The 26,981-nt window shown below is 62.5% G+C and overlaps 4 protein-coding genes across 9 annotated transcripts; 2 read left to right on the plus strand and 2 right to left on the minus strand.

Annotated features, from left to right (window-relative positions):
- Positions 1-1,134: 1,134 nt before the first annotated feature.
- On the minus strand, positions 1,135-3,784 carry MRPL20 (mitochondrial ribosomal protein L20). Its single transcript, XM_032613773.1, has 4 exons — positions 3,615-3,784; positions 3,419-3,529; positions 2,683-2,760; positions 1,135-1,568 (listed from the first exon to the last, which is right to left on the minus strand). The coding sequence occupies exons 1-4, from the start codon at positions 3,699-3,701 to the stop codon at positions 1,395-1,397; spliced, it is 450 nt and encodes a 149-aa protein (XP_032469664.1). The 5' UTR covers positions 3,702-3,784; the 3' UTR covers positions 1,135-1,394.
- Positions 3,785-6,030: 2,246 nt separating this feature from the next.
- ANKRD65 (ankyrin repeat domain 65) lies at positions 6,031-18,760 on the minus strand. 6 transcript variants are annotated; one of them, XM_032610731.1, is made up of 6 exons: positions 13,281-13,351; positions 12,618-12,878; positions 10,901-11,104; positions 8,703-8,923; positions 7,984-8,518; positions 6,031-7,606 (listed from the first exon to the last, which is right to left on the minus strand). In XM_032610731.1, exons 3-6 carry the CDS (start codon positions 11,054-11,056, stop codon positions 6,962-6,964), a joined length of 1,557 nt encoding a protein of 518 aa, XP_032466622.1. In that variant the 5' UTR covers positions 11,057-11,104; positions 12,618-12,878; positions 13,281-13,351; the 3' UTR covers positions 6,031-6,961. The 6 variants fall into 6 exon arrangements, with proteins under 6 accessions (XP_032466622.1, XP_032466628.1, XP_032466614.1 ...); XM_032610737.1 differs by lacking the exons at positions 12,618-12,878; positions 13,281-13,351 and adding an exon at positions 18,722-18,760; XM_032610723.1 differs by having other exon boundaries at positions 12,618-13,336.
- On the plus strand, positions 11,381-15,737 carry TMEM88B (transmembrane protein 88B). Its single transcript, XM_032610835.1, has 2 exons — positions 11,381-12,641; positions 13,667-15,737. Exons 1-2 carry the CDS (start codon positions 12,366-12,368, stop codon positions 13,877-13,879), a joined length of 489 nt encoding a protein of 162 aa, XP_032466726.1. The 5' UTR covers positions 11,381-12,365; the 3' UTR covers positions 13,880-15,737.
- Positions 18,761-19,548: 788 nt separating the features above from the next.
- On the plus strand, positions 19,549-25,162 carry VWA1 (von Willebrand factor A domain containing 1). The gene is given in 9 exon segments (XM_032610774.1): positions 19,549-20,185; positions 20,820-20,942; positions 22,056-22,429; positions 22,431-22,472; positions 22,475-22,531; positions 22,534-22,585; positions 22,588-22,620; positions 24,295-24,573; positions 24,682-25,162. Coding segments are annotated over 9 exon segments (1,548 nt in total). The 5' UTR covers positions 19,549-19,935; the 3' UTR covers positions 25,020-25,162.
- The last annotated feature ends 1,819 nt before the right edge of the window (positions 25,163-26,981 follow it).

The following is a 26,981-nucleotide window of genomic DNA, read 5'->3' on the forward strand; positions in this document are numbered from 1 at the left end:
ATTTTCTGACAAGGCGCATAGTCAGGCACTGCACTCAGCATGGCAGAACAGGACTCAGGCACCTGCCTCCAAGTGCTTGGTCCAGTGGCCATGTTTGGACACAGCGACAAGGGCTTCTTAAGCCAGAGCAGTAATTGCAGCTGGAAGAGATGTTCACCCGCATGAGGATGGAGGAAAGTGGGCAGAGTGAAAAGATTTGACCGGTTCTGTACTGAGCTGGAGATGGGTGTTGTCTGAGGAGGGTGACTTCCAGGGCAGGGCTGGCAAAGGGTGGGGGACGGCATCGCCACAGGGCCCAGCATGGGGGTTCGGAGTGCGGTCAGGCGGGCATTGCCAGGTAAACGCAGGGGTCATCAGCAAGCAGACAGCGACTGCTCTGGTGGGCCTGAAGAGCTCTCCTAGAGCAGAGCGTGTACAGGAGGGGAAGGACGGCAGTCCTGGAGGGAAGGGAGCGCATGGTCCTCCGGGGCAAGGGCTGTGTCCCTTGGACTTGGGGACCAGGAGACGGCTTTGCTGAGAGCTGTCAGGGCGTGGCAGAGCTGCTCACAGACCCAGTGACAGGAGGCCAGAGCTGGAAGGGGCTCAGAATGCAGACGAGGCTCCTGGAGAAGGCCAAGGGGAGGCCCTGTTCCTGAGCAGGAGGGGCACACAAGTTCCATTCCAGCCCAAGAGGAGGGTGGACACCTCTACGTGGGAGCGGTCAGAGGGGGAGGACAGGGCTGTAAGGGAAGCAGGGCTGGTAGATCTGCTGTGAGGCGGCCCCTGTCAGAGATTTCTAGGCTTGACTCCAGAACTAATGAAGTCAGGTATTTGGGGGAGGGGCCGAGACCCTTACATTAAGGCTCCCCAGGTGATTTGATGGTCACCCCGCCTGCGGGGGCTAAGGCAAGCCCAGGACCCGGACAGCCACCCTGCCTGCTGGTCTGGGGAGTGAGGGAAACCAGCTAGCGCTCAGTGGCTGAAGAGCTGCGCCAGGGAGTCCCTGCTGGAAACCCAAGGAGGGGAAGGGGGAGGTCAAGCACCAGCAGGGCCTGCTGCCACCCCCCAGCCTGCGGGAGGATCTAGGGTTCCTAGGGGAAGCCTTGCCCTAATTACCACCCAGCACACGGGCACTCAGGCAGGGCCGACCCAAGGTGTTTGTGCCAAAGAACACAAATATTTTATTTACACAATCCATGTGAGATTTCTGAACCTGTGCCAAGAGAGGCAGATAAGGCCTTTTCTCTCAGGCCTGTTACTGAAATGTAAATTAACACAAATGCAAGTCAAACTTACTCATTGTTGACAAATAACTCTTAGTCCCTATTTTAGTATAATCATCACATGGGGGAAGAAGGAAACTTTTCCCAAGATGCTCAGCCTCAAAGGGCCGTCAGTGGGTGTCAGCATCCCCCTCAGACGTGCTGTGCCACCCTGGAGAAAATGCCTTCGGGCTCCTTCCCATCCCCCAAGGCAGCAGCAAATCCTTCCTGTCGCCTCCTTTTGGCCAAAGCAGCCAAAGATTTAAAAGTCTTTGGTTCGTAGATGGCTAGATCTGCAAGTACTTTCCTGTTGAGCTCCACCTGGCACTGGGAAGAAAATTAGAGCCTGTATCAGCATCAGAAATGCATTTCAGTGAAACACAGGAAGACTTGGAACACGGCTAAGCACCCTGTGATCTGAATCACCTTAGCACACACCACTTGAGCTCCAGTGGGGGAGAGGGAGTGGTGAGTCCTGTTCAAGCAGGACGCGGGAGGAGAAGGGGGGCGGGGGGCAGGGGGGGAAACCAAGGGCTGTCAGCCAGACTCTGGCCTGGGGTACCCTTTAAGGCAGATGGGAAGAGGAAACCACAATTTCCATTCCACAAACGATGAAAAATAAGACACAGAAAAGGTGTGTGAGGCACAAGCAGAGGAATTAAGATCAAAACCGGGCGCTCATTACATGAGAGAGCCAAAGTCATCTACCGAGTGAAGCAACAGAAAATGGATGGACAGTGCCAGTGAGTCTGGGGTGCAGAAAGAAGCGGGGGATGGTCTCCTGACATTAAAGGCAGCTGTGCAGGAGAAGTCAGTCCTGTTCTACCACCTGGGACCCCTGTGCTGTGGGCAGAGTCCCTCTCCTTTTGAGCCTAGTTCCCCATCAGTAAAACAGAGGTGTCGCACCTACACTTACCCCGAGGATCTTTGTAAAGTGCCAGACACAGGGCCTGGCACAAGGACCCATTCCCCCTAGCTTTTTAAGAAAAAACGTCAATGCACACAAAAGCAGAGGGAATACCATACTCACCAGATGCAAGTGACCAAGGTTCTGTGGCACATGCTTGCTTTATTCCCTCCAAGATGTTTCCCTCCTTTTTGACTATGATTCAACTTGATCTGCTACCTCACCAGAATTCATTCAGTGTAAAAACTTTGAAATTAAACTTTAAAGTTAAAGCCAAGTTTTTCTACCTCTTTCTCTTGACGGGGCAACACCAGGGCTTATGTCTTGGTGCCACATACCCTATTACCAATTGTGCTACCAGCGGGGCAGCGGCAGAGCCAGTGTGGTGCGTCCCCGAACCCGCCAGAACCCCACTCCAAGAACAAAAGCAAAGTTGGGCTGCTAACATTCCACTGCCCGCGCTGCTGGACCCCGACAACTGGACGGGTTATGAAGACGTTTAACATCTCGGCAGGACCACATCCTCGACCATACCTTAATCAAGTTGAGGATGAATGCTGGGTACTTCAGGCCGTGTTCCTGGGAAGCAGCTGTAACTCGACTGATCCAGAGCTGAAATGAGAAACACTGAGATGCTTAAGAACCAGCTGTATGTTACATCCACATCTCTCAACGAAGGTTGTCACTAGACTAAAAGGTTTTTTTTGTAAGAGCAAATACAAAAGTCAGTGTCCTATTCAGGCTGAAGTATAAAGAACAGTTAGCAAAAGCTGGTGCTCTTTATCCAAATGCCGGCTGCAAAGCATTAACTCCACACACATCTTTAGGCGCCGAGGCAGGATACAAAGATGAGCAAGAGATTCTGGGGCAGACACAGCTCTGGGCGTAGCAAGGGTCCAGGTGGAAGCTTCACGGAGGTGAAGGCCTGGAGGGGAGGAGGCAGGGGCCTCGAGAAGGGCCAGGCTGGCGGGGCAGCGGCGTCCGCTCCAGGCCTTGCGAGAGATCTGAGCGCTGCAGGGGAAGCCGGGCTGGGGAAGTTCTGCGTGCATCTGTCCAGCAGGTTCCGTGTGAGGCTGCCGCGCCGGACCCGCTGCCACCCTCGCGCCCCCGACACCCGCACACCGCATCGGGCCTAGCCGGTGCCAACGGGGCTGCGCGCGAACCGCGTGCACAGGAGCGGCTCGCCGGGCGCGGTGCACCTGCGGCCGCGAGGCCCCGCGGGTTCGGGAGGGCTGGGGCAGCGGGGCGAGACCGAGCGGGCCGCGCTTACCGTCCGCAGGTTCCTCTTCTTCAGCCTGCGGGCTCGGGTGCACTGCACGAACGCTCGCGTCACAGCCCTGACGGCCAGCCGGTAGCACCGATTCTTCCTCCCCCGGAAGTGCTGGTCAAGAAACGGGAGAGGAGGCGGTCGGCGGGACCCGCGCGCGCCGGGCCAGACGGGGGCGCGGGGCGCACGGCACACTCACCCGCGCGTGCTTCAGCACCTCCTGGACCCGCCAGTAGCGGTCGGTGATGCGATTCCGCAGCCAGAGCTGCGCCGTGAGGAAGACCATGGCGCCCGCAGCCCGCGCCTCTGCTCACCAAGGTGAGCGTCGCACCTCGGTCGCCACCCCTCCCCAGCGATTCCGGGTCAGCTCTTCCCTCACCCAGGGGAACTTCCGGGTCTCTGCGCGTGCGCTCTGGGTCCGCGCCGCTATCCCTCTCCTGTGCGCATGCTCGAGCTCAGGGGGCGGTGCCGGGGCTGGGCAGGGCCTAGGCGGTGGAGGAAAGGATCCCGCCCCCCCAGCCCCCCCACACCGGCAGCTGGAGGGCGGACAGCCGGGGGTGGCGTCCGGTGGAGCGGAGAAGCGCTGCGTCCCACCGAGGGGCCTGGTCCTCTTATGCCGCGGAGCTGTGCACTTTATTTTTTTAATGAAGTTATTTATTTATTTAGGCTGCACTGGGTCTTTGTTGCGGTGCGTGGGCTTCTCGTTGAGGTGGTTTTTCTTGTTGTGGAGCACGGACTCTAGGCGCGCGGGCTTCAGTAGTTGTGGCTCACGGGCTTCAGTAGCTGTGGCTCGCGGGCTCTAGACCGCAGGCTCAGTAGCGCACGTGCTTAGTTGCTCCACAGCATGTGGGATCTTCCCGGACCAGGGCTCGACCCCGTGTCCCCTGCATTGGCAGGCGTATTCTTAACCACTGTGCCACCAAGGAAGCCCTCCGTAAATGTTTATAAGCACATTATTGAGGTATTCTTCTGGTCCAGTTGAAGGGAAGTTGGAGATAGCTAAATACTTCACTGTGTATTTCCTAAGAACAAGGACATTCTCTTACAAATCCCAGCGCAAGGATCAAAATCAGGAAATTCAACATTAATGCAATACTGCCGTCAGGTCCACAGTCTGCATTCCAGTTCTGTCACATATTCTTACCGCTTTTTTCCCTGTCCAGGATCATGCAGTGCGTGGAGTTCTTATGTCTAACTTTCAGGGTTAATCTGGAACAGTCCCTCAGCCTTTCTTTGTCTTTCTTGACCTTGGCATTCTTAAAGAGTACAGGCTACTTACTTTGTAGAGTGCCTCTCAATTTGAGTTTGATGTTTCCTCGTGATTAGAATCAGGTTACACATTTGTAGCAGAATACTTCAGAAATTATATTGTGTCTTTCTCGGTGCGTGGCACCAGGAGGCCACGATGGCAGCTTGTCCCAACACGGGTGATGTCAGCTTTGACCATTTGGTTACAGTATTGTTTGCCAGGTTTCTCCACCGCATTTACGTTTGAACTAATACATAGTTTGTAGTGAAATACTTTGGGAGTCATCACAGGCTCCCCTGTCAGCAGATGTTGAGGTAGAAGCACGTGCAACGGGCCAGGTCGCTGAGGCATCTGCGAACAACACCGTACACCACATTTGGTCTACACTCTGTGAAAGGGAGCCACTGGGGGATTGCGCAGGACAGTGAACAGGATTATGGCTACTATTCTGAGAACAGCCCCTTGGGAGTCAAGGGATCAGGCGAGAAGAACAGTTAGGCTGGGGGCTGGCCTGGTTACGGCAGCATTCCAGGCAAGGCTGACGGTGGCCTGGACATGGTGGATGCAGCAGGGGAGGTGAGAGGCAGTCGGGCTGTGGGTGTGCTCTGAGGTCGAGCCCGCAGGCTGTGCTGGAGGCTGGCTGGAGGTCCATCCTGCAGCTTTAAAAACCACCCCGGGACTTCCCTGGTGGTCCAGTGGTTCAGACTCCACGCTTCCACTGCAGAGGACTCGGGTTTGATCCCTGGTTGGGGAACTAAGATCCCGCAGGTCCCACAGGCCACTCGGCGCGCCCCCAAAAATCCAAAAACAAAACAAAGAAAACCCACCCTTACTCTGAGGACTCCAGAGATGTCACTCCAGGCCTCATCTTTGCCCCATTCTCGTCTCCTGTGCATCTGGTCTCCCACCCACCCCTCCACCTCGGGCCCAGGCCCCGCCAGGAGTCATTGTTATGTCTCCCTTTCCCTGCCCCTCCCCACATCCAACCATCAGCAGGTCCAGAGGGCTGTGCCCACAGAACTGTCCCAATTCTGCCTGTTTCTCCCGCCCCCACTGCTATGCCGTCACCGTCTCACTGGTCTCCCGGGTTTCCTCCTCCCAGTTACAGTTTACCCTGCACTTGCAGGCCCCGTGAGCCAGAAAGACCATGTCACGTGAGCTCACGCTCCCCAAAGGCTTCCGTTGTCTTGGGGGTAAAATCCAAGTGCTCCCAGGGTCCCCGGACAGTCGCTAATTTAGCAAGACGGCTCTCACTTTCAAAAGATGAAATCTGTCCTCTAAAGCTGTTCTTCCAGAAAAATCTAAGGACATTGATTTTCTATGAGGATGCAGGTGTGGACAATCAGAGACAACTGTCACTCTGTATCTGTTGCACTGCAGGGTTTTTAATTTACAGAGATGGCTGAGTGATGACAGGGAGAGGCTAAAGCTACTGAAAGCGGGTATTTTTTGGCTGCGTTGGGTCTTCGTTGCTGCACACAGGGGCTCTCTCTAGTTGTGGCGAGCGGGGCCTGCTCTTCGTTGCGGTGCACGGGCCTCTCATTGCGGTGGCTTCTCTTGTTGCGGAGCACGGGCTCTAGGCGCATGGGTTCAGTAGTTGTGGTGCACAGGCTTCAGTAGTTGTGGCTTGCAGGCTCTAGAGCGCAGGCTCAGTAGTTGTGGCACACGAGCTTAGTTGCTCCGTGGCATGTGGGATCTTCCCGGACCAGGGCTCAAAGCTGTGTCCCCTGCATCGGCAGGCAGATTCCTAACCACTGCACCATGAGGGAAGCTCCTGAAAGCAGATTTTTATGCCTTACATTTCCTGAGGGGAGGGCACACCACGCCCCACAGGGACACAGGCAGAAACAGCAGTGTCGATCGGGTGGTAAGAGCAGGGGCCCGGGGAAGGCTCAGGCCTTTATTGGGGTTCCCACAGGAAAGGCAAGGCAGGGCAGGGAAACAGCTTCTGATTGGTTTGTTTGATAATCCAGTGGGCCTTGGTGCACAGAGGCAGGCCTGGCCCTGGGTGACTTCGGGCAGGGGGATGTCAGCTGGGCACGTGAGAGAAGGCAGCCGTTCAGGGCATGGGTCGGGACAGCAGGGGAGAGGAGGACAACTGGCCCTGTCATTAGTGAGTGGGTGCCAAGAGACAAATACCGAATCTAAGGAAACACAGTAAGAGTGCCGGTGTGCCCGGGGGGAGCACCGAGGCTGACACCCCGATGGGGGACGCACAAACAGGAACCCATTGGGTTTTGGTCAGTTCTGTGGCCACGACTCAGTCTCTCCGCCAAAGAGCGTGCACAGGGCTGAAGCTACAGGGCTGACGTGGCCCTGGGAGTCTGGAATAGTTCCAGGTCAGCCACACGCTTCTTGCTCGGGCTCCAGCCACTGCTTCCTTCTTCTCCAGGAACCTCTGGGGTGTTCTCCCGTGCACCCTGGCAGGCAGCCTCAGACCAGCAGAGAGGAGCCTGCACGCCCTGAAGGCCGTGGGAGCTTGCAGCCTCTGGTCCTGCTCTGGCCCTGCAGGCCTGGGGCCCATGGGGCACCTCCTGCTCTCCACGGCAGGCTGTGGAGACGGCAGGCCCCAGATCCTGGGCCACCTCCCCCCACTGTGTCCTCTGGGTGGGGCTGGCCCCCCAGCTCAGCAAAAGCTCTGCGGTGGAGCCATGGCCGCGCTCCACGGCAAGATTTAGGGGGGTCACATGGAGCCAGCCAGCAGCGTCGACCTTCGCGCCCCTGGCCAGGAGGTGGCCGGCGACCTCCATGTGGCCTCCCCGGGCAGCGTGGTGCAGGGGGGTGAGGCCCAACGTGTCCCGAGCGTCCACGTCTGCTCCCCAGGCGGCCAGCAGTTGGACGGCGAGCAGATGTCCACCGGCAGCAGCCCTGTGGAGTGCAGAGCGGCCGTGCCTGTCCTTGAGGCTTGAGTCGGCCCCATGCTCAAGTAGCACCTCCATGTCCTAGAAGAGAAGGGGGCAGGGGCAGGGCTGGCCTGGGCGGTCCACACAGTGCTCAGCTGCCCTCAGCGCCCCCTTTCTCCACACTGCTTCCTTATTTGGTGCCGCCTATGGCACCTGCTGGGTCTCTACTTGGAGACCGCACTTGCCCCCTAATGGTCCTGAGCCGCCTGTAGCCCCTCTGCACCGCCCGGGGCCCGGCTGGACTCAGGCCCATGGCCAGTGCCCAATAAATATTTGGTGCTGCCGGCCCAGCGCCCTCCCTGGGCTTCCAAGAGCTGGTTACCAAGGGGAGTGACGGCAGGGCGGCACTCAGGGCCCTGGTGCCTGGCCCCTCCCCACCACCCGCACGATCACGCGGGGCCCGGGCCGAGACGTACCTGCCGGCGGCCCAGGTCGGCAGCGACACCCAGCGCCGTGGCCCCCGTGCCGTCCCGGGCGTCCACCCGCGCCCCGTGCGTCAGGAGGAGGCGCAGCGCTGCCGACTGCCCGGCCGCGGCCGCCACGAGCAGGGCGCCGTCCAGGCCCGCGCCACCGCCCGCCGCCAGCAGCTCGAGCACCGGCAGCCGGCCGCCCGCGGCCGCCCAGTGTGTTGCCATCCAGCCGTGTGCGTCCGCCGCCGCGGGGCCCGGGCCCGGTGCGTCCAGCAGGCGCCTGGCCAGCAACGTGCGGCCCAGCGCGGCGGCCCAGTGCAGTGGCGTGAGGCCGGCCCCACAGCGCACGTTCGCTGACGCCCCGCGCTGTAGGAGCAGCTCGGCCGCCCGCGAGGGCCCGTGCCAGGCGGCCTCGTGCAGCGGCGTGCGCCCCGCGCGGTCTGCAGCTACGGCCCGGGCCCCGCGCTGCAGCAGGAGACGCACCAGCGGCACGTGGCCACGCAGCACGGCCAGATGCAGCGGGGTCCTGCCCGCGCGGTCCCTACGGGGTGGGGAGGGCGGCACGGGCGAGGGCGGGGCACGGGGAAGAGACCTGCTACCTTTGCCCAGGAGGGAACCCTCTCCACCCCGCAAGGGACCAATGCCTCCATCTCCCACTGAAGGGACACAAGCCACCATCCCTACCCCCACCCCCGTGGAGTACCCGGTCCTACCCCTGGGCTCACCTCTCCTCCACACTGGCCCCTTGCCGCAGTAGCTGAGTCACCAGGCCCACGTGACCCTTCCACACGGCCTGCAGCAGGCGCCCCCAGGCCTGTGGGGCGCTGGGCCCCTCTGTCCCAGCTCCTGGGGCCTCCTCGGAGCCCAGCTCCAACCACCGTAGTTCCTGCTCTGCCCCTGCCTCTGTCAGGTCCTGCTCCCGGGGCTCAGAGACCCTAGAGTCCATCTGGAAAGAACAGGAATACAGCATGGATGCTGGAGGCCCAGGCCAGACCCAGCCCACTGTCCCCAGGCCGACATGAACCCCTTATCTCCCCAGGGGAACCTGGCTACCACTTAGCCTTCAGACGGCCTTGGCTCTCAGCTACCCCCAAAGCGAGCCCACCCAGGGGCTCTGTCCTCCGTCTGGGGGTCCTCTACATGCCGTCCCGGTCCAGCCACAGCCTGGTGGCCCTTTCATGAAACTCCCCCTGAAGGCACAGCGGTGGGGTATCTGCTCCCAGAAGGTGGAAGGCTGGAGCTGCAGTTGTGCGGTGGCGGTGGGGCCTCCCGGGGGCCGGGCTAAGGGCCAGTTCTCCACCTGTTTACCCAGCAACTTAAGGGGGAGGCCCTGCCTGCGGGCCACAGCCCCTGTCCCAGCAGCCGTCAGCCCCTGCCAACTGCCAGGGCCTCTGGCTTGTCCTCCCTCCCGGGAGACAAAGACCAGGCAGGCAGGAACTTGCCCGTGGACCACAGCTCCTCGAGGAGCACAGCCTTTGATGTGCCACGACTCGTCCCCAGGAGACACCCACACACCTTCCCCCGGGTCTCCCGCTCAAGCCCTGCCCACCAGCCCCACTCCTGTCTCTGCTGGCTAAGACCAGGCTGGGGTGGTGGGCGGGGTGAGGTGGGACCCTTCCCCCCACCCAGATGCCGCATGAGGACAGAAGATTCTCCAGGGACACCAGGCAGGCAACCTGGACCACAGGGTGGGATAGGAAGCCCCCCTGAGAGGAGACTGAGGCAGGTCTCCAGGGGCTGTGAAGGGGCAGAGCCCCAGGCAGTTGAAGGAGGGAGCCAGGCAGAGGGAGGACTGATCGGAGACGGGCTACATCTGGACGGTGGACGTGGTGCTGCAGGAAGCCCTCAGTAAGGCCTCCAGGTTGGTCACCGTGGCTCTGGGGCCCTGGGGCGGGGTGGGCCGGGGTGGGTGGCAGGCCCTGAGGGTGCCTTCCCATCCCCCAATCCCTGGGTGAGGCCACCCGTCCAGAGCCCAGACGGGAGAAGGACGTGGGGCGGCCTCTGCAGCCTTGTCCCTCCAGCGCCTCTCATGACAGCTCACCAAGAGGCAGCACGGCTTTGGGGTGGTGGCTCCCACCCCAGCCCCTCCCCAGCTTCCGGAGACGGACGAGGTGTCCTCAGGGCCCTGCCCTCCAGAGAGGCAGCCCTTCCAGGTGCCGGATCCAAAGGGTGGGTCTCCAGGCAAGGAGCTGAGAGGCCCCGTCCCACTCCCCAGCCACACGGGTCCCACCCCGTACGCCACGGTCACTCCTCCTCTAGAATGAGAGCTTCGTGAGAGCACGTCGCACAGGCTGGCAGATTCGTCCCGTAAGGAGCAAGGTGTTCTGGGTGGATGCAGACAGTCTACTGGTTAAGCAGCCGGCAAAGGCCAGAAAAGCAAGGGTGTCAGGCCTCTGCACTCTGTCCCCACGGGATGACCCAGGAAGACGCTGAAAGGAGCAGGGCCAGATGACAGGGGCACGAGGACACGGGGTGGGAGGGGCACCCCGTTGCTGAGGAGCAGCCTCTGTGCTGCAGCCGCGCCCTGGGGGCCCCGTGCACCGTCCTGCACCTCAGAGGCACGGAAGCTAGAAACTGCCTCCTGGTGGCCTCCCCACAGGCAGAAGGCAGTGAGAGTGGGCCGTGGGGCCTGTCCCCCCGCTTCTGCCATGGCCTGGGCACTGCAGCTTGCTCAGTGACCTGCAAAGAGCTGTCCCGCTACAGGCAGAGGCCTCTGTTTGCCTCCCTCCGCTTTGAATCCACAGGCATCCATCGTGCCTGGCGCACAGCGGGAGCTCAGCGGAGTACTTGTTGAGTGAGTGAATGAATGAGTGGAAGACCTGGGGGAGAGGGTGGGGCTTAGAAAGGAGATGAGTCCACTACACTTGCTGTCTGAACTCTCTTTTTTACCGCAACTTCACTATCAGAATAAATAAACAGCTACCGTGAAATCTTCACACGCGTGTGCCAGTGCAAGCAGTTCAGTTGCACACGTGCTGGGCAGCAGGGCTTGGCGTGCATTGCAGGGGGCCTCAGCAGCTGTCCCGGCCGGCGTGTCTCCAACCGCGTCCCTTGAACAAGCTGTGCATGTCGCTGTCATCGTCCAGCATCCCTACGTGTCTGAGGGGTGCTGGTGAGCTTGAGAGGCCTGGGAAACGTTAGAAGAAAAGTTGGAAGGGATGAGGCGGACTGTAGGGGGAGGGAAAGAGAAACATTCACATCTGGTGCCACCCGGCCTCCTTCATCCAGCTCCCAGACAACCCACTCAGTGGTTTAAGTGTCAGCTAGTAATGTCAGTGGTGTTTATTTATTTGCTATTATTTTTCAAATAATTTAATTTATTGATTTATTTTGGCTGCGCCGGTTCTCAGTTGCAGCATGTGGGATCTTTAGTTGAGGCATGCAGGCTTCTTAGTTGCAGCATGTGAACTCTTAGTTGTGGCATGCACGCAGGAGCTAGTTCCCTGACCAGGGATCAAAACCAGGCCCCCTGCATTGGGAGCACAGAGGCTTACCCACTGGACCACCAGGGAAGTCCCTGTAAGTGGTGTTTAAAACACTGTATGTCGTGCACGGAAACCCCGGGCGGCTGTTAGGTGCTAAGAGTATTTTGGTAATATTTGGAGAAATTAGTTGGGGTTTTCGGAGGGGCTGGGAATGCCTCCTCCCCGCTTACTTGAAATCACAGAATACACGCTCCCCCCGTTTTCAGGATGGGTTGGATTCTGACACCAAGGATACCTGTAATGGCAGCTGCCATTATCGAGCACCTACTGTGTGCTGAGTTCCACATTAAGCATTTCACATACGTTACCCATGTACCCTCTCAACAGCCCTGCAGTGTGGGCACCCAGCATCTTCTGGGGCTGTTCTGATGCTGATAGGGGCCAGGTTTGGGGATGAGGGAACCAGAGGGGGCGAGGTCAGATGTTGACCTTCCCGTGGCAGCTACGGATGGGGCAGTTGCCAGAGTTGAGACTGATGAAATGAAACCATTGTGTGCAGGGTCTGGAAGTGGGGAGAGGGCGGGACCTGGGGTGAGGACAGCCCAGTGCTGAGCTCTCAGGACAGCTGTGCAGGGCTCCGACCAGAGCACGCAGGGGCTGGCGGGGGAGACTGGGCAGGGCTGGAGCTGTAGTAACCTGGCAGAGAGAGGGTCAGCCTGGCAGCGAGGACCTGAGGCTCAGGTGTGACCCTGGAGACTGATGGTCAGGGCTGGACCTAACTGGACCAGGGCCCTGCCCTCCAGCTGAGTCCACTATCTGGTTGCTGGGGTCTGGGTGGAGGTCTGACCTGGCAACCTGGGGTTAAAAGGTTGCTAATCCGACCTGGGCGGGGGGCGGAGGATGGGCATCAGTCCAGCCACGTGACCACCACTGTGCGCCCACCAGGCCCACTGCCAAGAGAGCATGAGTGAGCAGGAGAGGGAGACAGAGGAGGATGAGGGAGGAGGTGCTTCAGACACAGCACCCATGCTGCCCCGAAGGCTTCCTGACCGCCAGGCCTCAGACCTGATGTCCCCAGGGTGGGCAGGCCTGGCTGCCCAAGGCCTGGGGGTCCTGCTGCTGCTGGGTCGGGCCCTGGCTGGGCTCGTGCTCCATCTGCTGCTGCCCGCAGCCGTGTTCCTGCTGCTGCTGCTGCCCGCAGCCACCACTGTGTACCTGGGATTCCTGTGCCACTCGAGGGTGAGCTGAGCCGTCCACGGGCGCGGGGCTGAGGGACTGTCTGGGGTCCTCGGGGAGTGCAGGTCCCTGGAGGCACGTGTGCCCCTCCCTGAAGAGCTCCTTCTCCTGCCAAGCCCCCCTCCCCCCGCCACTGGCCACAGCAAAAGAAGGGCTTTTGTTTGCCACCCAAGGGGAAGGCTCTCTCCCCTCCCCTGAGGCCTCTCAGCCTTGTACCAGGAGCTGCCAGGGCCTGGACAGCTGGGCAGGGTGGGAAGAGGAGAAGGGTTCCAGGAAGAGAAGATAAAGATATTGTCAGATTTAACCAGTCCACAGTCCCCATCCTCCCAGCCTCCCCCAACACACAGCCCCCCTGAAGACCCCTCCTCCCCTGGGATGGCTTTCCCCACGTATGGAAGGGGTTATGGCTTGGTCTGGGATAGGGAGGGTATAGGCAGATGGGCCCCTTTCTGCCCATCTGGGGAAGGGGGGGCCGGGGGAAGAGGGCCGAACGCTGGGCCGCAGTAGACAAGGTGGCGCCAGCTGGCAACACCCCAGGGTAGGGCCTCAGGGTCAGATGCCAACTTAGGAAAGGGCCATGGGAGAGCAGAGAGAGCTATTATCTGAGCCTCCCCTCAAGGGGCTCCTACTCGGGCCATTTACCGCCTGGGTCTCCATCTCCCATCCTCGGCTGAGAAATGCCTGCCTCACAGCCAGCCCCAGCGCCCCCCCCCCCACACCCCTGACGCCGGCTCTGCCAGACCTCAGGCCCCGCTGTCTCCTCTTCCGGCCCCGCCCCGGTCCCCCTGCTCTCAGGCCCCGCCCCAATCCCTCTGCCCCCCCAGGCCCCGCCCCGGAATTGAGGCCCCGCCCTCTCCCGGTCCTTTTGTAACCAGGCCCCGCCCCGGTCCAGCTGCACCGGCTCCGCCCCGCCCCCGGCCAACTCACAGCCGAAGCCGGGCTTAGCTCCCGCTCCGTCCACCTGCTGCCAGGCCCCGTCTCGGAACTGAGGCCGTACCGCCCCGCCTGACCGTCCGCCCCGCCCTCAGGTCCACCCGGCGCCCCGCCCTGCGTGCCGCGCGCTGCTGTCCGACCGCGGCTCCGCGGCGCTCATCGTGTTGGGATTCCTCTCGCTGCCTCCGCTGCTGGTGCTCGCCTCGGCCGCCCGCTCCCGCCTGGCCCGACGCCTCCGCTCGCTGCTGCCACCCCCGACCTGGAGTCCCGGACCCTGCCGCCACCCCGACGGGGAGGAGCAGCTCTAAGCCTGGGTGTGACCCCAGAGGCCTCTCCAAATCCCGGAGGCCCCCGAACTCCCCCCGTGTCCCCCATCGGTGGCTCCAGGCTGGTGAGCTCAGGGTCTGCGTCCAGGTCCCGGCCGGGAAATCCCGTGCGTGCCGCGCGGCCCCGTGCGCAGTGCTCCGAGGGGCCGCGAGGTGGCACCGGACTCCCCCGGACCGGGACGGCCCTTCCCCACCGTTACCGGCTTCCGCAGTCCCCGCAGCCGCCGAGGGGCTGGGACGCCCCCAGAGAACAGGGAGATGGCTCTCGGAGAAGGGGCGCGTGGCCAGGCTCGGAGAGAGGCGGCCTTCCTGGCTTCTGCCACTGTGGCTGTCCTGGGCTCCTGTGCCCCGACAACGGGCAGTCCCTGCGGGCCCCCTGTCTGGTCCGGCAGCGGCCTCCAGCGAGTGCCAGAGGTGGGGAGACTTCCACGCTCCACGGTTCCAGAACTTCAGCGGCCAGAGCACTAGGGCATGCAGGGCTCAGCCCGAGACCGGGGTCAGCGTTTAGAGTGAGGGCTCTGTCTGTTCTCTCTGGATAATTTTAAGATCTTTTCCGTCTTTTGCTTTCTGTGCTTTTAAGCATGTTTGTGGTTGTGGCTATGTTCTTATTTATCCCCTTGGTACACACGGTGTGTCCCGTTTCTACAGATTCACATCTTTTGGCAGTTCTGGAGAATTCTCAACCATTATTTCTTCAATTCTGTCTCATTCATTCTACACATTCTTTCCTGGGAAACACCTATTATGTGAATGCTTCCCACTGTGCTTTCACCACTCGTGTCAGTTCAACTCTCTTCTGTGTTTTCCATCTCCTTGTCTCCCAGTGCTGCGTTCTTGGCAGTTTCCTCATCTCCCTCTTTGAGTTCACTAAGCACTAGCTGAGTCTAATCTGCTGATTATCACATCCATTTAACTTAAATTATGATGTCGCCCTATCTAAAAGTTATACTACTCACTTCTTATTCAAATCTGATGATTTTGATGATCTCTTGGTGCATATGCTCGTGATTTGGGTTCCAGCTTCGACTTCTGGAACATTTCACACGTAGTTGTTTCTTTTTTTTCTTTTAATTATTTATTTTTTGGCAGTGCCCTGCGGCATGCGACATCTTAGCTCCCCAACCAGGGATCAAACCCTCACCCCCTGCACTGGGAGCGTGGAGTCTTAACCGCTGGACCGCCAGGGAAGCCGCACACATAGTTATTTTACAGACTGTGCCTAACAACTGCACTCCCTTTGCCTTTGGGGGCCTAAATCTGTTATTTGTTGCTTCTGCTGACTCAGTAACAGCATGTCGTTTCTTTGAACGTTTGTACTTGTTAAGCATCAGCCCCCACCTGTGAACATTCTGAGGCCACGTCCCTCCACAGAGGATGCCCTTGTGAGCCGTGACCAACCTGGGCCCCCGTTAGGGTCCTGGTTAGTACCCCGCTGTGCAGGGCACCCCCACTGTGGCCCTGATGCACTGTGGCTCCATCCCTGTGTTCAGGGGATTCTCTGCTTTCCCATTTGTTTCCGTTCATCATCCTGGGTTTCTGTTCCCTATTCTTCTGTTTATTTATGCACTTCTTTCTAGCGTTTCCTGAGGGGAGGGGGCTTGGAAGATATCTACTGCCTTGTAAGCCCAGCAGTGTATTAAAAATGTGTTTGTTGTGGGCTTCCCTGGTGGCGCAGTGGTTGAGAGTCTGCCTGCCGATGCAGGGGACATGGGTTCGTGCCCCGGTCCGGGAAGATCCCACATGCCGTGGAGTGGCTGGGCCCCTGAGCCATGGCCATTGAGCCTGCGCGTCCGGAGCCTGTGCTCTGCAACGGGAGAGGCCACAACAGTGAGAGGCCCGCGTACCGCAAAAAAAAAAAAAAAAAAAAAAAAAAAAAATGTTTGTTGTAATTCGTCCCGAATCTAGTAATAGGTGGAAGGCCTTGGAAAGGATCTAGCACACCATGTGGCCACCAGGGCTCCACCTGTGACCAGGAGGTCAGGGCCCAGATGTGCCCAAGGATCAGCGCTCAGGGCTCACTCGTGGCTTGAACAGGGCCTGAAGCGGGGCTGATTCAGGTCCAGCAGGAGTCCTTGGGGTTCTCCTATTGTCTGTGGCCGGTCAGATGGGAGCCCGGCTGGCTGCCCCGTGCCCGAGGAGAGCTTCCCCGGTCCGAAGCCGCCTTCCTTCCCCTCCCGCCTAGGGCTGGGCAGGCTCTGGCCAGGCGTCAGAGGACTGTCCTGAGGATCCGCCTGGCCCTGGAGTCATCAAAACAACAGCTGGGCCTGGTGGGGGTGGGGAGGCCACCATGGGGAGCTCAGCTGCTGAGCCCACTGGTTCCTAAGGTGTGTGCCGGCTTCCCAGGCCTGCCCAAGCCCCGCATGGCCTCCAGCTGGCCCCAGGGACAGTCTGCCCCAGCTCCAGCTCTTCCCACCCACTCACAAAAGGAATACTTGTGGGAGGCTGTGGAAGGTTGACAGAGGAGCCTAGGGGTCTGCTTTAGGGGGCCAGCCATCAGGGAGGACGGTAAAGTGGAGGGTAGAGGCCCTGAGCTACTGGGTGGATCAGAGGTGACCTCCACTTTGGGCAAAAAATTCTCTTTCTGCAAGTACCCAAGCCCCTGCCCTGAAAGAGCGTGCCTGGCCATGGGGGTGCACGTGCACGCGCGTGCCTGTGCGTGTGTGCGCGCGTGTGCATCGTGTGTGGGTGTACATGTGTGTGCATGTGAGGGCGTGCCTGCATCGCCTCTGTCTGACGGCCCTCACACCCCTGGGGGGGGCACTGTCCAGACCCCACAGGTGTAGAGTCTGGGCTTCGCAAGGTTCCCTGATCTGCCCAAGGCCACTTATTGATTCACAAAGCATTTCCTAGCAGCCCAGGTGTCTGCAGGCACACTCTGAGTGGTGAGCAGCTAGGCAGGGCTAGGAGAGCTGGCCCGTTCTGTCCCCATGGTCTGTACCCCAGGTGTGAGCCCGGCCCCACCCAGGCATGTGGGCCAGGCAAGGGGTGCTGGGCAGAAACTGAGCTGTGCTGGGTGGGCTGGGGAGGAACAGGCAGAGCCAGCCCTGTGCTGACTCTGGGGGCTGAGGCCCCTCCCCTTGCCCCATGGTCCCACGCTCACCCCGGGGACTCCCCCCAACCAAGGTGCTGACACAGTTCTGTCCCTCCCTGCTCTCCCTTTCCCTATGTAAGCCTGCCTGAACCCTGCTTGGGGCTAGGACAGGGTATGAGGGTCACCTCCCTGTTACAGAAGGTTCCAGCACAGGGAACCCAAACTAGGGAGGGGTCCCCCCTCGGGAAGGGCACCACTGTTCAGTACCCTGCACAGGCTGAAAACCAGGAGCACCTGCTGCCTGCCTGTCTTTCTGCCTCCCAGCTGTGCCCTTGGGCCTCTACTTCTTCGAGGCCTGGCATCAGTCCCCATCCTGCCCCTAGGCCCTCGCCTCCCCCATGAAGCCTGCCCCTGCCCTTTATGCCTCCCAGGCATCCTTGCTGCCCTCACATACACTGGCAGGCCCCCACCCCAGGGCTCTGGTACTTCCTCTAGCTCCTGCCCCGTGGTCTGACATGACCCCACCCTCCAAGGGGAAGATGAGTAGACATGCATCTTTGCAAACTCGCCGCTGCCCATCCTCGTTCTAGCCCGGCAGGGCTGGGAGGACAGGGGCTCTGCCCAGTGCCTGCACATCCCCAGTACAGAGCCTGTCGTGTGGCTGGGCCCAGCACACAGATAACTGATGAATGCAGATGGGGTGGCACCCACCCCCGTACCCAGGCTGCCCACCCCATCAGCTGTCTTCCCTGCCACCCTGGGTGTTGTTGGCTGAAGGACTGGGCAGGGGTCGTCTCTGGGGCCGGAAGGGGCAGGCCCGGGCCCCTAGGGAACGAGACGATGGGACCACCAGACCCCCAGGACTGGCCCTCAGGCCCTGGCACGTCCCTGACCACAAACAGGCAAGTCGAGCCTAGAAGAATGTGTGGGTGGGTGTCGGCCGGGGCCTCTGGGCCCTGCCACTCTCGGCCACCCCTTCCCTCTGCTCCTGTGACTGTTGCGTGCAGTCAGGGGGCCTCGGGCTCGCCCACGCTACCCTCCAGGCCCACAGCAGCCGACCCCCACTTCTGGTTTCTGTGTTCCCAGCTGTGTGTGTGTGGGTGCCTGTGTAAGATACAACTGACGCGAAAACCAGCATCATAGGCATCTCTGTGGGGCGGGGCGGGGCCGAGCCACTCTGCCTCTCGGACTCTCAGCTGGGGTCAGGGGTGGGGTCAGAGGCCCCGGGAGCTGCCCTTTTCCCAGGGGTCAACATGACCACAGTGAGCTGGGGACAAAAGGCCCTTCTTCTCTGCAGAGGCCTGGACGGTGTGGAGGAGGGCGCGTTCCTGCAGACCGGCGGGGAGCAGGGGCGGTGCCTTGGAGAGCAGACGTTGTCCCTGGGTTTTGTGGAGCCCTGTCCACCTGCCTGTGAACCGACAGGCAGGGTGCGCCAGCTCTGGGAAGTGATGCTTGGGGACTCCCGGACTGGGCCAAGGCCACAGGCTGCTCCCTCCTCCTGGTCCCCAGAACACAGGGCCAGGCAGGGGCTGGCCCCGGGGGAGGGAGGGGGCTGGGGCCAGAGCCGGATGTGTCCAGGACGCCTCCGTCCTTCTCTGCCCCCCCTGCCCCCAGGCCTGTCTTGCTTCAGAAAGGATGTTTCCCGGCCATTATATTTGTGCTTCCTCTGGCGTCTGTCTCAAGCCCAGCCCTGGCCCTGACCACTACACCCCTGGCTGATTCCTGTGTTCTCTGGGGACCCTCCATCTGCCCATGTCTCACCTCGGGGGGGGGGTGGTGGTGAGGATACTCACCGTGATGCTGGCAGCAGGGGGTGGTGTGGCCGGCTGAGCCACAGAGCAGATCAGGGGACTGAGGGGGGCAGAGCTGACCCGGTGGGGGTGGGGTGGTCTCAGTTTGCGGGGGTCAGGCCAGAGCTCAGCACGAGCATCAGGTGGCCAAGGCAGGTGGCCGAGCTCGGCCAAGGCTAGGGAGAGGCCCTGGCTGACCACTCCCAAGGCCAGGCCCCCGTCCCTTCTCCCTCTGACAGAGAGGCTGGAGGGAGGAGGACGCCTGCTTCCTCGAGTGCTTGAGTCATGGCCAAGAAGAGTGGCTCAGTTTTTCCAGAAGGCCCCGTCAGCCCAGCAGCACAGCCGAGGTGTGACAGTGGGCCCACCGCTGGGCAGGAGTGGGGACCCACAGGGCAGATCCGGTGCTGCCCGCTCCCTGCTGGTGGGCGCCCATCAAGCTAGAACAGGAGCCAGGCCAGCCAGCCAGTGTGGGCCGTCTGCACCTGGGTCAGCTCCCCGCGGGGCCCCCGGCTCTCCTCCAGCTGCCTCCGCTCACAGCCCCACCTCCGCAGCAGCCCTGCTCAGCCTCCGGTGCCGGAGGGCTGGGGGCCAGGCACGGTCCCTCTGGGCGGTACACCCTGAACTTTGGGGGTTCGAGGCCATTGCCGCCCCCCCCGGGGCCCAGGCGGAAGCACCAGGCAGTTTCTGGTCCCAGCCGAGGCCTGAGGTCTGTGGAGCTGAGCCAGCCCAGCACTGCCAAGATTCCCGGCGGGGGGTGGGGGGGTGGGGGGGGGTGGGGGGGGGTGGGGTGGGACGGCGGGGACACAGTTCTGGCTTGTTCCTGCCCCAGCTCCTCAGGCTCAGCTGAGCTGCTTCCTTTATTTAGGCAAAAGTCAGGAGCTCCAGTCTGTCTCCCAGCCTGGCGTCTCACCTGCCAGAGAGGAGGAAGGAAAACCATTGAGTCCCATCCGTCCTCCCTGCTGGGCATCCTCCTGGGGAGGGAGGAAAGGGAGGGGACATCCTGGCAGAGATGGCCCTGCCTCCTCCCTGTGGGGGACCTGTGCCCCCCACCCAGCTGCACAGAGAGGAGTGGGAGAGGGCGGCGGTGACCCCACAGGAAAGGCATCTTAGGAGGGAGGGGGGCAGGCTCTCTTGGACCTCACTCCTGCCCACGGGACACTGCCCCATCTCACCTAAGGGCAAGGAATCTGCCCTGGGGGCACTGAGTGTCCCTCAGGATGTCCCCTGCAGCCAACCACCTCTGCTCTGGTCTAGCCAGGATCCCAGATGCGCGGCTCCTGGTCACAGTGGAGGGTTTCCCCAGTGGGCTGCCTGGGGGGTTCTGTCCTCAGTCCTGGAGTTTGGCCTCAGCCCTGGGCCCCTCACTGGGCAGGGCCTATGGGGACAGCGGTATGCCCAGCACGATCACACTGGACAGGCCTGAACCAGCCATCCTCGGCTCCTATGCCTCTTCCTCTAAGAAGCCAGGTGAGGTGCCCCCCGGAAGCTCCCCTTGAAGGTCTTAGGCTTCTTTCCTCTCCCGACGCCCTGTCTCCTTTCTGAGTTCCACCCTCCTAATCTCTGTTGGTCATTCCTTGGAGGAACATGTCACAGCTCCCATACACCTGCCCCTCCCCAGTCTCTGTGGCCTGGGACTTGTTGGGGGGACGTTGTTTTTGGTGTCACCCACACACTCTCATACCCCCTGGGGCTCTCTTGGGCTTGGCTTCAGGGACTCCCAACACTGCGGAGCCAAGGGCAGCGGGCCTAGGGATGACCCAGCTTGGTGGCTCCCTGCTCGGCTCCTGGCTGGGGGCAGGGGGCAGGGGGTAGGGGACAGGGCTGACTCCAAGGCCTTACAGCCGGAAAGGGAGACCTCAGTGTCTGTGTGTGCATGCCACCCGCGTGTGCCTCGGCGGCATCCCGGTGAGAGCCGCGTGTCGCCGCACGTTTGGGCCCTTTGTGCGCGCGCCTCCCCGGAGCCGGCGCTCCTCCGCACGCGGGGTAGCGCGAGCGCCAGGGGCGGGACCTCGGGGCGGGGGCCGCGGTGGGCGGGGGCTCCCGGGGGCGGGCTCCGGGGGCGGGGCCCAGGTCCGACCCTCATCGGCCGCGCGCCCCGCAGCTCAGGAGCGAGCGGGCCACGAGCGGAGGCAGAGCGTGGCCGTCCCGTCGCGCGCGATGCTGCCCTGGACGGTGCTCGGCCTGGCCCTGAGCCTGCGGCTGGCGCGGAGCGGCGCGGAGCGTGGTGAGTGCGGCGGGCGGCCAGGCCGGACTCAGGTCCCAGCGCCCCGCCCCCCCCCCCCCCCCCCCCCCCGTCCGCACCGAGCCACGCTCTCTTTTCCGCGGCTGTAGGGCGGGGGCAGCTGGCAGGGGACCACACCCACCTGCGGCGCGGGCCCCGCCGGCAACTCCGCGGGATCTTGGGGCCTGGACGGGGAGGGGGAGGGGCCTGTCAGGGAGGCTTGTCCCTGCCTCAGTTTCCCTTTCCTTGGCGTGATCGTTAATAGAGGGATGGTGAGAGGGTTGGCGTCGCCCCACTGGGTTGGGGGAAACTGAGGCCGCAAGGCCGGGACCAGAACCGAGACACCCCAGGCCGCTGTCTGCTCATGACACACTGGCGAAGGGCCCCGTCTGCCCCCCGGGGTGCCGGGAGGAAGGGGGAGGCCCCGGAGGGACATATAGGGCCCTCGGGCTGCTGCAGCAGGTAACCTGCTTCCTGGGTCCAGGTGGAGCAGAGGATGGGGGCCAGGGGAGGGGTGACATCATCTGTAAGTGGGGTCAGGACTCCAACCGGGACTCCGGGCTGTGGGAGGGGCTGCAGTCAGCGCTCTGTTCCCCCCATGCCTCCACCTCTGCCCCCCCCATGCCTCCACCTCTGTCCCCAGTCTCCCCAGCTGCCTTTGTGCCCCCACCGGTTGCTTTACCTGGAGGCTGAGCGGTGTAGGCTGCTTCTTGAAAGCTAAGCCTTGGTGGCCCAGACCCATCCACCCACCACTCCTGGGGGCTGGGCCGGGTCCAGCCTGCGCACAGAGTCTGCTGAAGACAGGGAGGGTGTGGGGGCTTGGAGGGGTCAGCTCTCCTTTGCAGACGAGACATGAGCCCAGGGGGTGCCCCAGGCATGTGGCCAGGATGCAGAGTTGGAACTGCTGAGAGTGTGGACCTCTTCTTGGCTTAGGACCCCTCTCCCCTCTGGGGTGCCACCCCAGGACCTTTGGGGTGTGACTGAGCAGGCTTTCAGGGCTTTCTTGGGTAAGGGCAAATACCAGCTTAGGGAAAGCTCAGGCCCTGGGGGTTCTGACCTGGGTGTGGGGCTGTCTGGGGGCCACCACCTGGGGCTGAACCCTTCCCTCTCCCCCAGGCCCCCCGGCATCTGCCCCCCAGGGGGACCTGCTGTTTCTGTTGGACAGCTCGGCCAGCGTGTCTCATTATGAGTTTTCCCGAGTTCGGGAGTTTTTGGGGCGGCTGGCGGCCCTGCTGCCCCTGGGCCCTGGGGCCCTGCGTGCCAGCCTGGTGCACGTGGGCAGTCGGCCGCACACCGAGTTCCCCTTCGGCCAGCACAGCTCAGGCTCGGCCATCCAGGACGCCATACACGCTGCAGCCCAGCGCATGGGTGACACCAACCACTGGCCTGCGCTGGCATATGCCAAGGAGCAGCTGTTTGCCAAGGCGGCGGGGGCCCGGCCGGGGGTGCCCAAGGTGCTGGTGTGGGTGACAGACGGCGGCTCCAGCGACCCCCGTGGGGCCCCCCATGCAGGAGCTGAAGGACCTGGGCGTCCACCAGTCTTCGTCGTCAGCACTGGCCGCGGCAACCTCCTGGAGCTGTCGGCCGCCGCCTCTCGGCCCCCACTGAGAAGCATCTGCACTTCGTGGATGTGGATGACCCTGCACATCATCAACCCAGGCGCTGAGGGGCTCCATTCTCGGTAAGTGGGAGGAGGCGGAGCCCGGGGAGCCCCAGCGGGGAACTCAGGAAGAGGGCCAGGTGAGCCTCCAGGAGGACCTACATGCCTGGAGCAGAGGCCAGGGCTGCAGGGGACAGAGGTGCACACGTCGGCTTCTCCAGGGACACACTCCAGCCGTTCACCCCACACGTGCCACCCAACCTGGGCTGAGGGCCGGACAGAGGGGCAGGCTTGAGTAAAACACCTCCAGTTGGGGCTCTCTGCTGGAGAGTGGGGGACTTGGTGTGGGCTGAGGGACACTCAGGCGCTGCATCTGGTGGAATGTGTCTACCTGGAGAAGAAGCGTAGGAGGTTTTCCAAAGCCTGGAGACTCTGCAGAGGGGCCCACCAAGCCTGGAGGGAGGGGGAGGGCCAGGTGTCAGGAAGGGCCGAGACTGCCCCCCAAGAGCTTACGGGACAAGGGCAGCCGCGGAGGGTTGGAGTGGGACTAGCACTGCAGGCGGTTGTGGGGATTGCTGGAGAGGAGGCCGGGCCTTGGAGGGCCCGCTGCGGGGGCTAGCAGCTCCCCTCCAAGTTTCTTGTGGAACGCCCTGACCCAGCTAAACCTGGCGGGAGAGGGAGCTGGTGTTGAAGGGCCTGGCCACTGGCAAGGTTGGCTGTAGCCACTGAAAAATGCCAACGACCCCAGGGTCCTCCCAAGTCTCCACCTGTGGTTAATCGTCCACCTGAAACCGGAAGGGGTTGAACTGTGGGTTGGAGGGAGGTAGAGTGTCCTTCCGAAGATTTACTCCAGGACACCTGGCCCTGGTGGCCCCTGGGTCAACCACTGTGGCTGAGCCTGGAGGCAACAGCAGGAGAAAGGGCAAGCAGCTACACAGGAAAAACCCAAGGCTGCAGGGCAGTGAGGCAGTAGGGCGGGGGCTCCCGGGAGCGGGGGCAGGGTCTGAGTGTGGGGGAGGGGCAAGGACGTGCCAGCCGGGCAGCTGCACGCCCAGCATTAAAGGCAGCATGGGGTCCCGAAGGGCTTAACCCTGTCCAGACACTTATCAGCTTCACCCCCCTGCACCGTCACTCAGACGGCCCTGTGGTGCTCGGCATCAAAGCCCAGGAGTAACACACGTTTGGGGGTCCCACCCTGGAGTGCTCCCAACACACTCTCCTGGGGACTGGACGCCGGCAGCACCCGAAACTCCAGGTCCAGCTGCTCCTGGGGTTGTCACATCTCTGCTGCCCCTCGGGGCATTCTCCAGTGGCTCCCCGTCTCTTGGCTGTACCGTGGGCCCCCTTTTCCTTGACTGTTCAGAGCTGAGCTGACCCCAGACTCTGTGCTGGCCACTCAGGCTGGACTGGGGGCTGGTCCTCTGTTCTCTGACATCATGACATCAGTTTGGATCCTGCCACCTTTGAGGGGCCCTTGTCCAGGCCACTGGACTGGGTGGGAGGCGGCTGCTATACCTCCACACTGGTTTGAGCTTGGAGCTGAGGCCAGGAGGGAAACTCCTGACCGGGCAAAGTAGGGGACTGGCTGCACTTATGTCCTTCTGCGGATCCTTAGCATCTGGTGGGCGTGGCCGGGGCCGGCCTGGCGCCCCGCGCCCTGCTCCCCGCCTCTGGGTGTCTTCCGGGAGTCAACAGTCAGTGCCCCAGGGTCCGGTGCGAGGAGGCATCTCTGTTCTCTGCCCTGTCACCCCGCAGACGCGATGTGGCCGCATCAGCTCCGTGCCTCCGAGGTTACGTCCAGCGGCTTCCGTCTGGCCTGGCCGCCCCTACTGACCGCCGACTCGGGCTACTACCTGTTGGAGCTGGCGCCCAGCGCCAAGCCGGGAACGGCGCGCCGCCAGCAGCTGCCAGGGAACGCCACGGGCTGGGCCTGGGCCGGCCTGGACCCCGACACGGACTACGACGTGGCGCTGGTGCCGGAGTCCAACGTGCGGCTCCTGAGGCCACAGCACCTGCGGGTGCGCACTCTGCCGGGTGAGGCGGGACGCGGGGCCGGGTGGGCTGGGGGTGCCGGCGCGACCGGGCAGGGCGCGGGGCCGGGTGGCGCGGCCCCCTCCCAGCTCACAGGCACTTCCCCCGCAGAGGAGACCGGGCCGGAGCGCATCGTCATCTCGCACGCCAGGCCGCGCAGCCTGCGCGTGAGCTGGGCCCCGGCGCTGGGCCCGGCCGCCGCGCTCGGCTACCACGTGCAGGTCGGGCCCCTGCGGGGCGGCGCGGCGCAGCTCATGGAGGTGCCCGCGGGCCGGAACAGCACCACGCTGCAGGGCCTGGCGCCGGGCACCGCCTACCTGGTGACCGTGACGGCGGCCTTCCGCTCCGGCCGCGAGAGGGCGCTGTCGGCCAAGGCCTGCACGCCCGACGGCGAGCGCAGCCGCGCCCCGCGCCCCCAGTCGCCGGGCGCTGGGGGCCGGGAGCCGTGAGCAGGCCGCGCCCGCGCACCCGAGGGCGCCCTTCTCCCGAGCTCGGTGGGTCTTGCCCCAGGGGTGGGATGCTGGCCGGCCTTTGGCCCGCGGGACCCCCGCGCAAGAGGGCGCCCTGCTCCGGCGTCGGCCCTCCAGGACGCGGCCTCGCCTGACCCTCCGCGGCAGCTCTGGCAGCGGCGCGTGCCCTCGCGACTCCCTCCCCTGCCCGGCCTAGAGCTTGGGCAGGATTTAGCGGGGAGATGGACAGGGAGTCAGGGTCCCGTTGAGAACGTGAGGCCCGAGATGGCTCTGGGCCCAGGACCACAGGGCGCCGGGGCGGCCGGACCTCACACTTGTATTAAGGGCCACACCCTCTGGTGGCAAAGGCTAGCATTTGTTTGAAGGAGCTTGGTCTCCGTGGCAGCTCCGAGTCTCCTCCAGCCACTCAGGTCCTGGATGGGAAAGGAAGGAGGTGGCTCTGGCCAGGTCCTCAGAGGCTTCCTGGAGGGCGCAGGGTCTGGGAATGGGGAGGGGAAGTGCTGGGAGTTGATCGTGTGGTCAGCATCTGGGTGGCTGGAGGGACAGTCTTCACCGGCATGCTCAGCCGGCTTGGGGGAAGTGCTTGCTGGGAACAGTGGCCCTTCCTGCCTACCCAGGACCCCACTGGGCCCAGCCACAGCCACTGGGACGCAGATGGCCCCTTTTGGGAGGAATGGGACAGGAGCTTGGCGTTTGGGACCCTGGAGACAGGCGAGCTTGTTCTTGCGGGGCCCCACGGCTGGCACTTGGAGGGAGCTTTCCCTGCTTCTGGCTGGAGGACCTCCAGGCAGGGGCAGGGACAAGCAAGATTCCCCTGGGTGCTGCACCCCAGGCATTCTCTGCAGGGCCTTCTGACCCCACCTCCTGTCACTGCTTTTATCCTGGGGCCACCAGGCAAGTCCCAAGGGCAGGCAGTGCTGCGCTCCCTCAGCCCCACCCCGCACCTCCTCCTCCGCCTGCGCTGACTCAGTGCTCACTTTGCCTCTTCCCCACTAACACACCAGACTTTAAAATACAGTAAATCAGATGTAAACTTAGTCCTGCAGTCTCCTGAGAGTGTATTCCTTGTCAAAACACGCCAGCCCCATAAAAGGTTGCAAGTTAAAAAATACGTCTTGGGTGGAGGACGGATGGTACCCCGGCTGGTGCTGGAGAAGGGGAGGGGGGAGCCTCCCCCTCCCAGTGCTGGGGCTCAGGCCACTGTGCCCCCTGCGGCCGCCCTGTGCATCTCCTCTTCAGAGAGCGCAGGCCCCGTTTCTGAGGGCATTGCTGGGACCTGGGCCTGATCCATCCCTGATGGGCAGAATTCCCCCTGTGGAGGCCTGCATCCCCCACTCCAATCCCCTGGGTGCTCGCGGGTCACAGCCCACTGGGCACCCAGAGAGGCACCCCTTTGACGCTGCACCCCTGAGCCCAGGTTGCAGCGCACCGTGTAGGCGGCAGGAGAAAAAGCAGGAGGTGCTGGCGGGGCGTTTCCTAGTGGCTCAGTCACACACTAAAGACAAGTTGAGCTGTGAGCCCCTGCCCCCCAAACATGCCTCCAACCCCGAGAGAGGGCAGAGCAGCTGGAAGACGCACGCCCCCACCCCCTGGAAGAGGCTCCAGCCTCGCCTCATCTCTGCTGGACGCTGAGGCCCAGAGAGAGGAGCCCCACATCTACCTCCAGGCCAAGGAACGCCCCTCCTGGAAGCCCTTGTCTCGGAAGTGCCGGCCTTGCATCATCCCAGGCAGTTCTTAAAGGTCTTGGAGTCTGGGCCACGTCTGGAAAGAGTCTCCAGGAAACAGCTTTGTCCCGGTCTCCACCCCTCCCCTCTACAGCCCCTGACTCGCAGGCCCTGGCTCCGTGGTCCACTCTGGGTCTGGGACCCAGGCTGAGGCCCGCGGGGACTTACACGTGCCACTTCCTAAGGCAACTACGAGCTTCTGGGAGCACATGAAAGT

This window comes from Phocoena sinus, chromosome 1 (assembly GCF_008692025.1).
Source record: "Phocoena sinus isolate mPhoSin1 chromosome 1, mPhoSin1.pri, whole genome shotgun sequence".
Taxonomy (NCBI): domain Eukaryota; kingdom Metazoa; phylum Chordata; class Mammalia; order Artiodactyla; family Phocoenidae; genus Phocoena; species Phocoena sinus.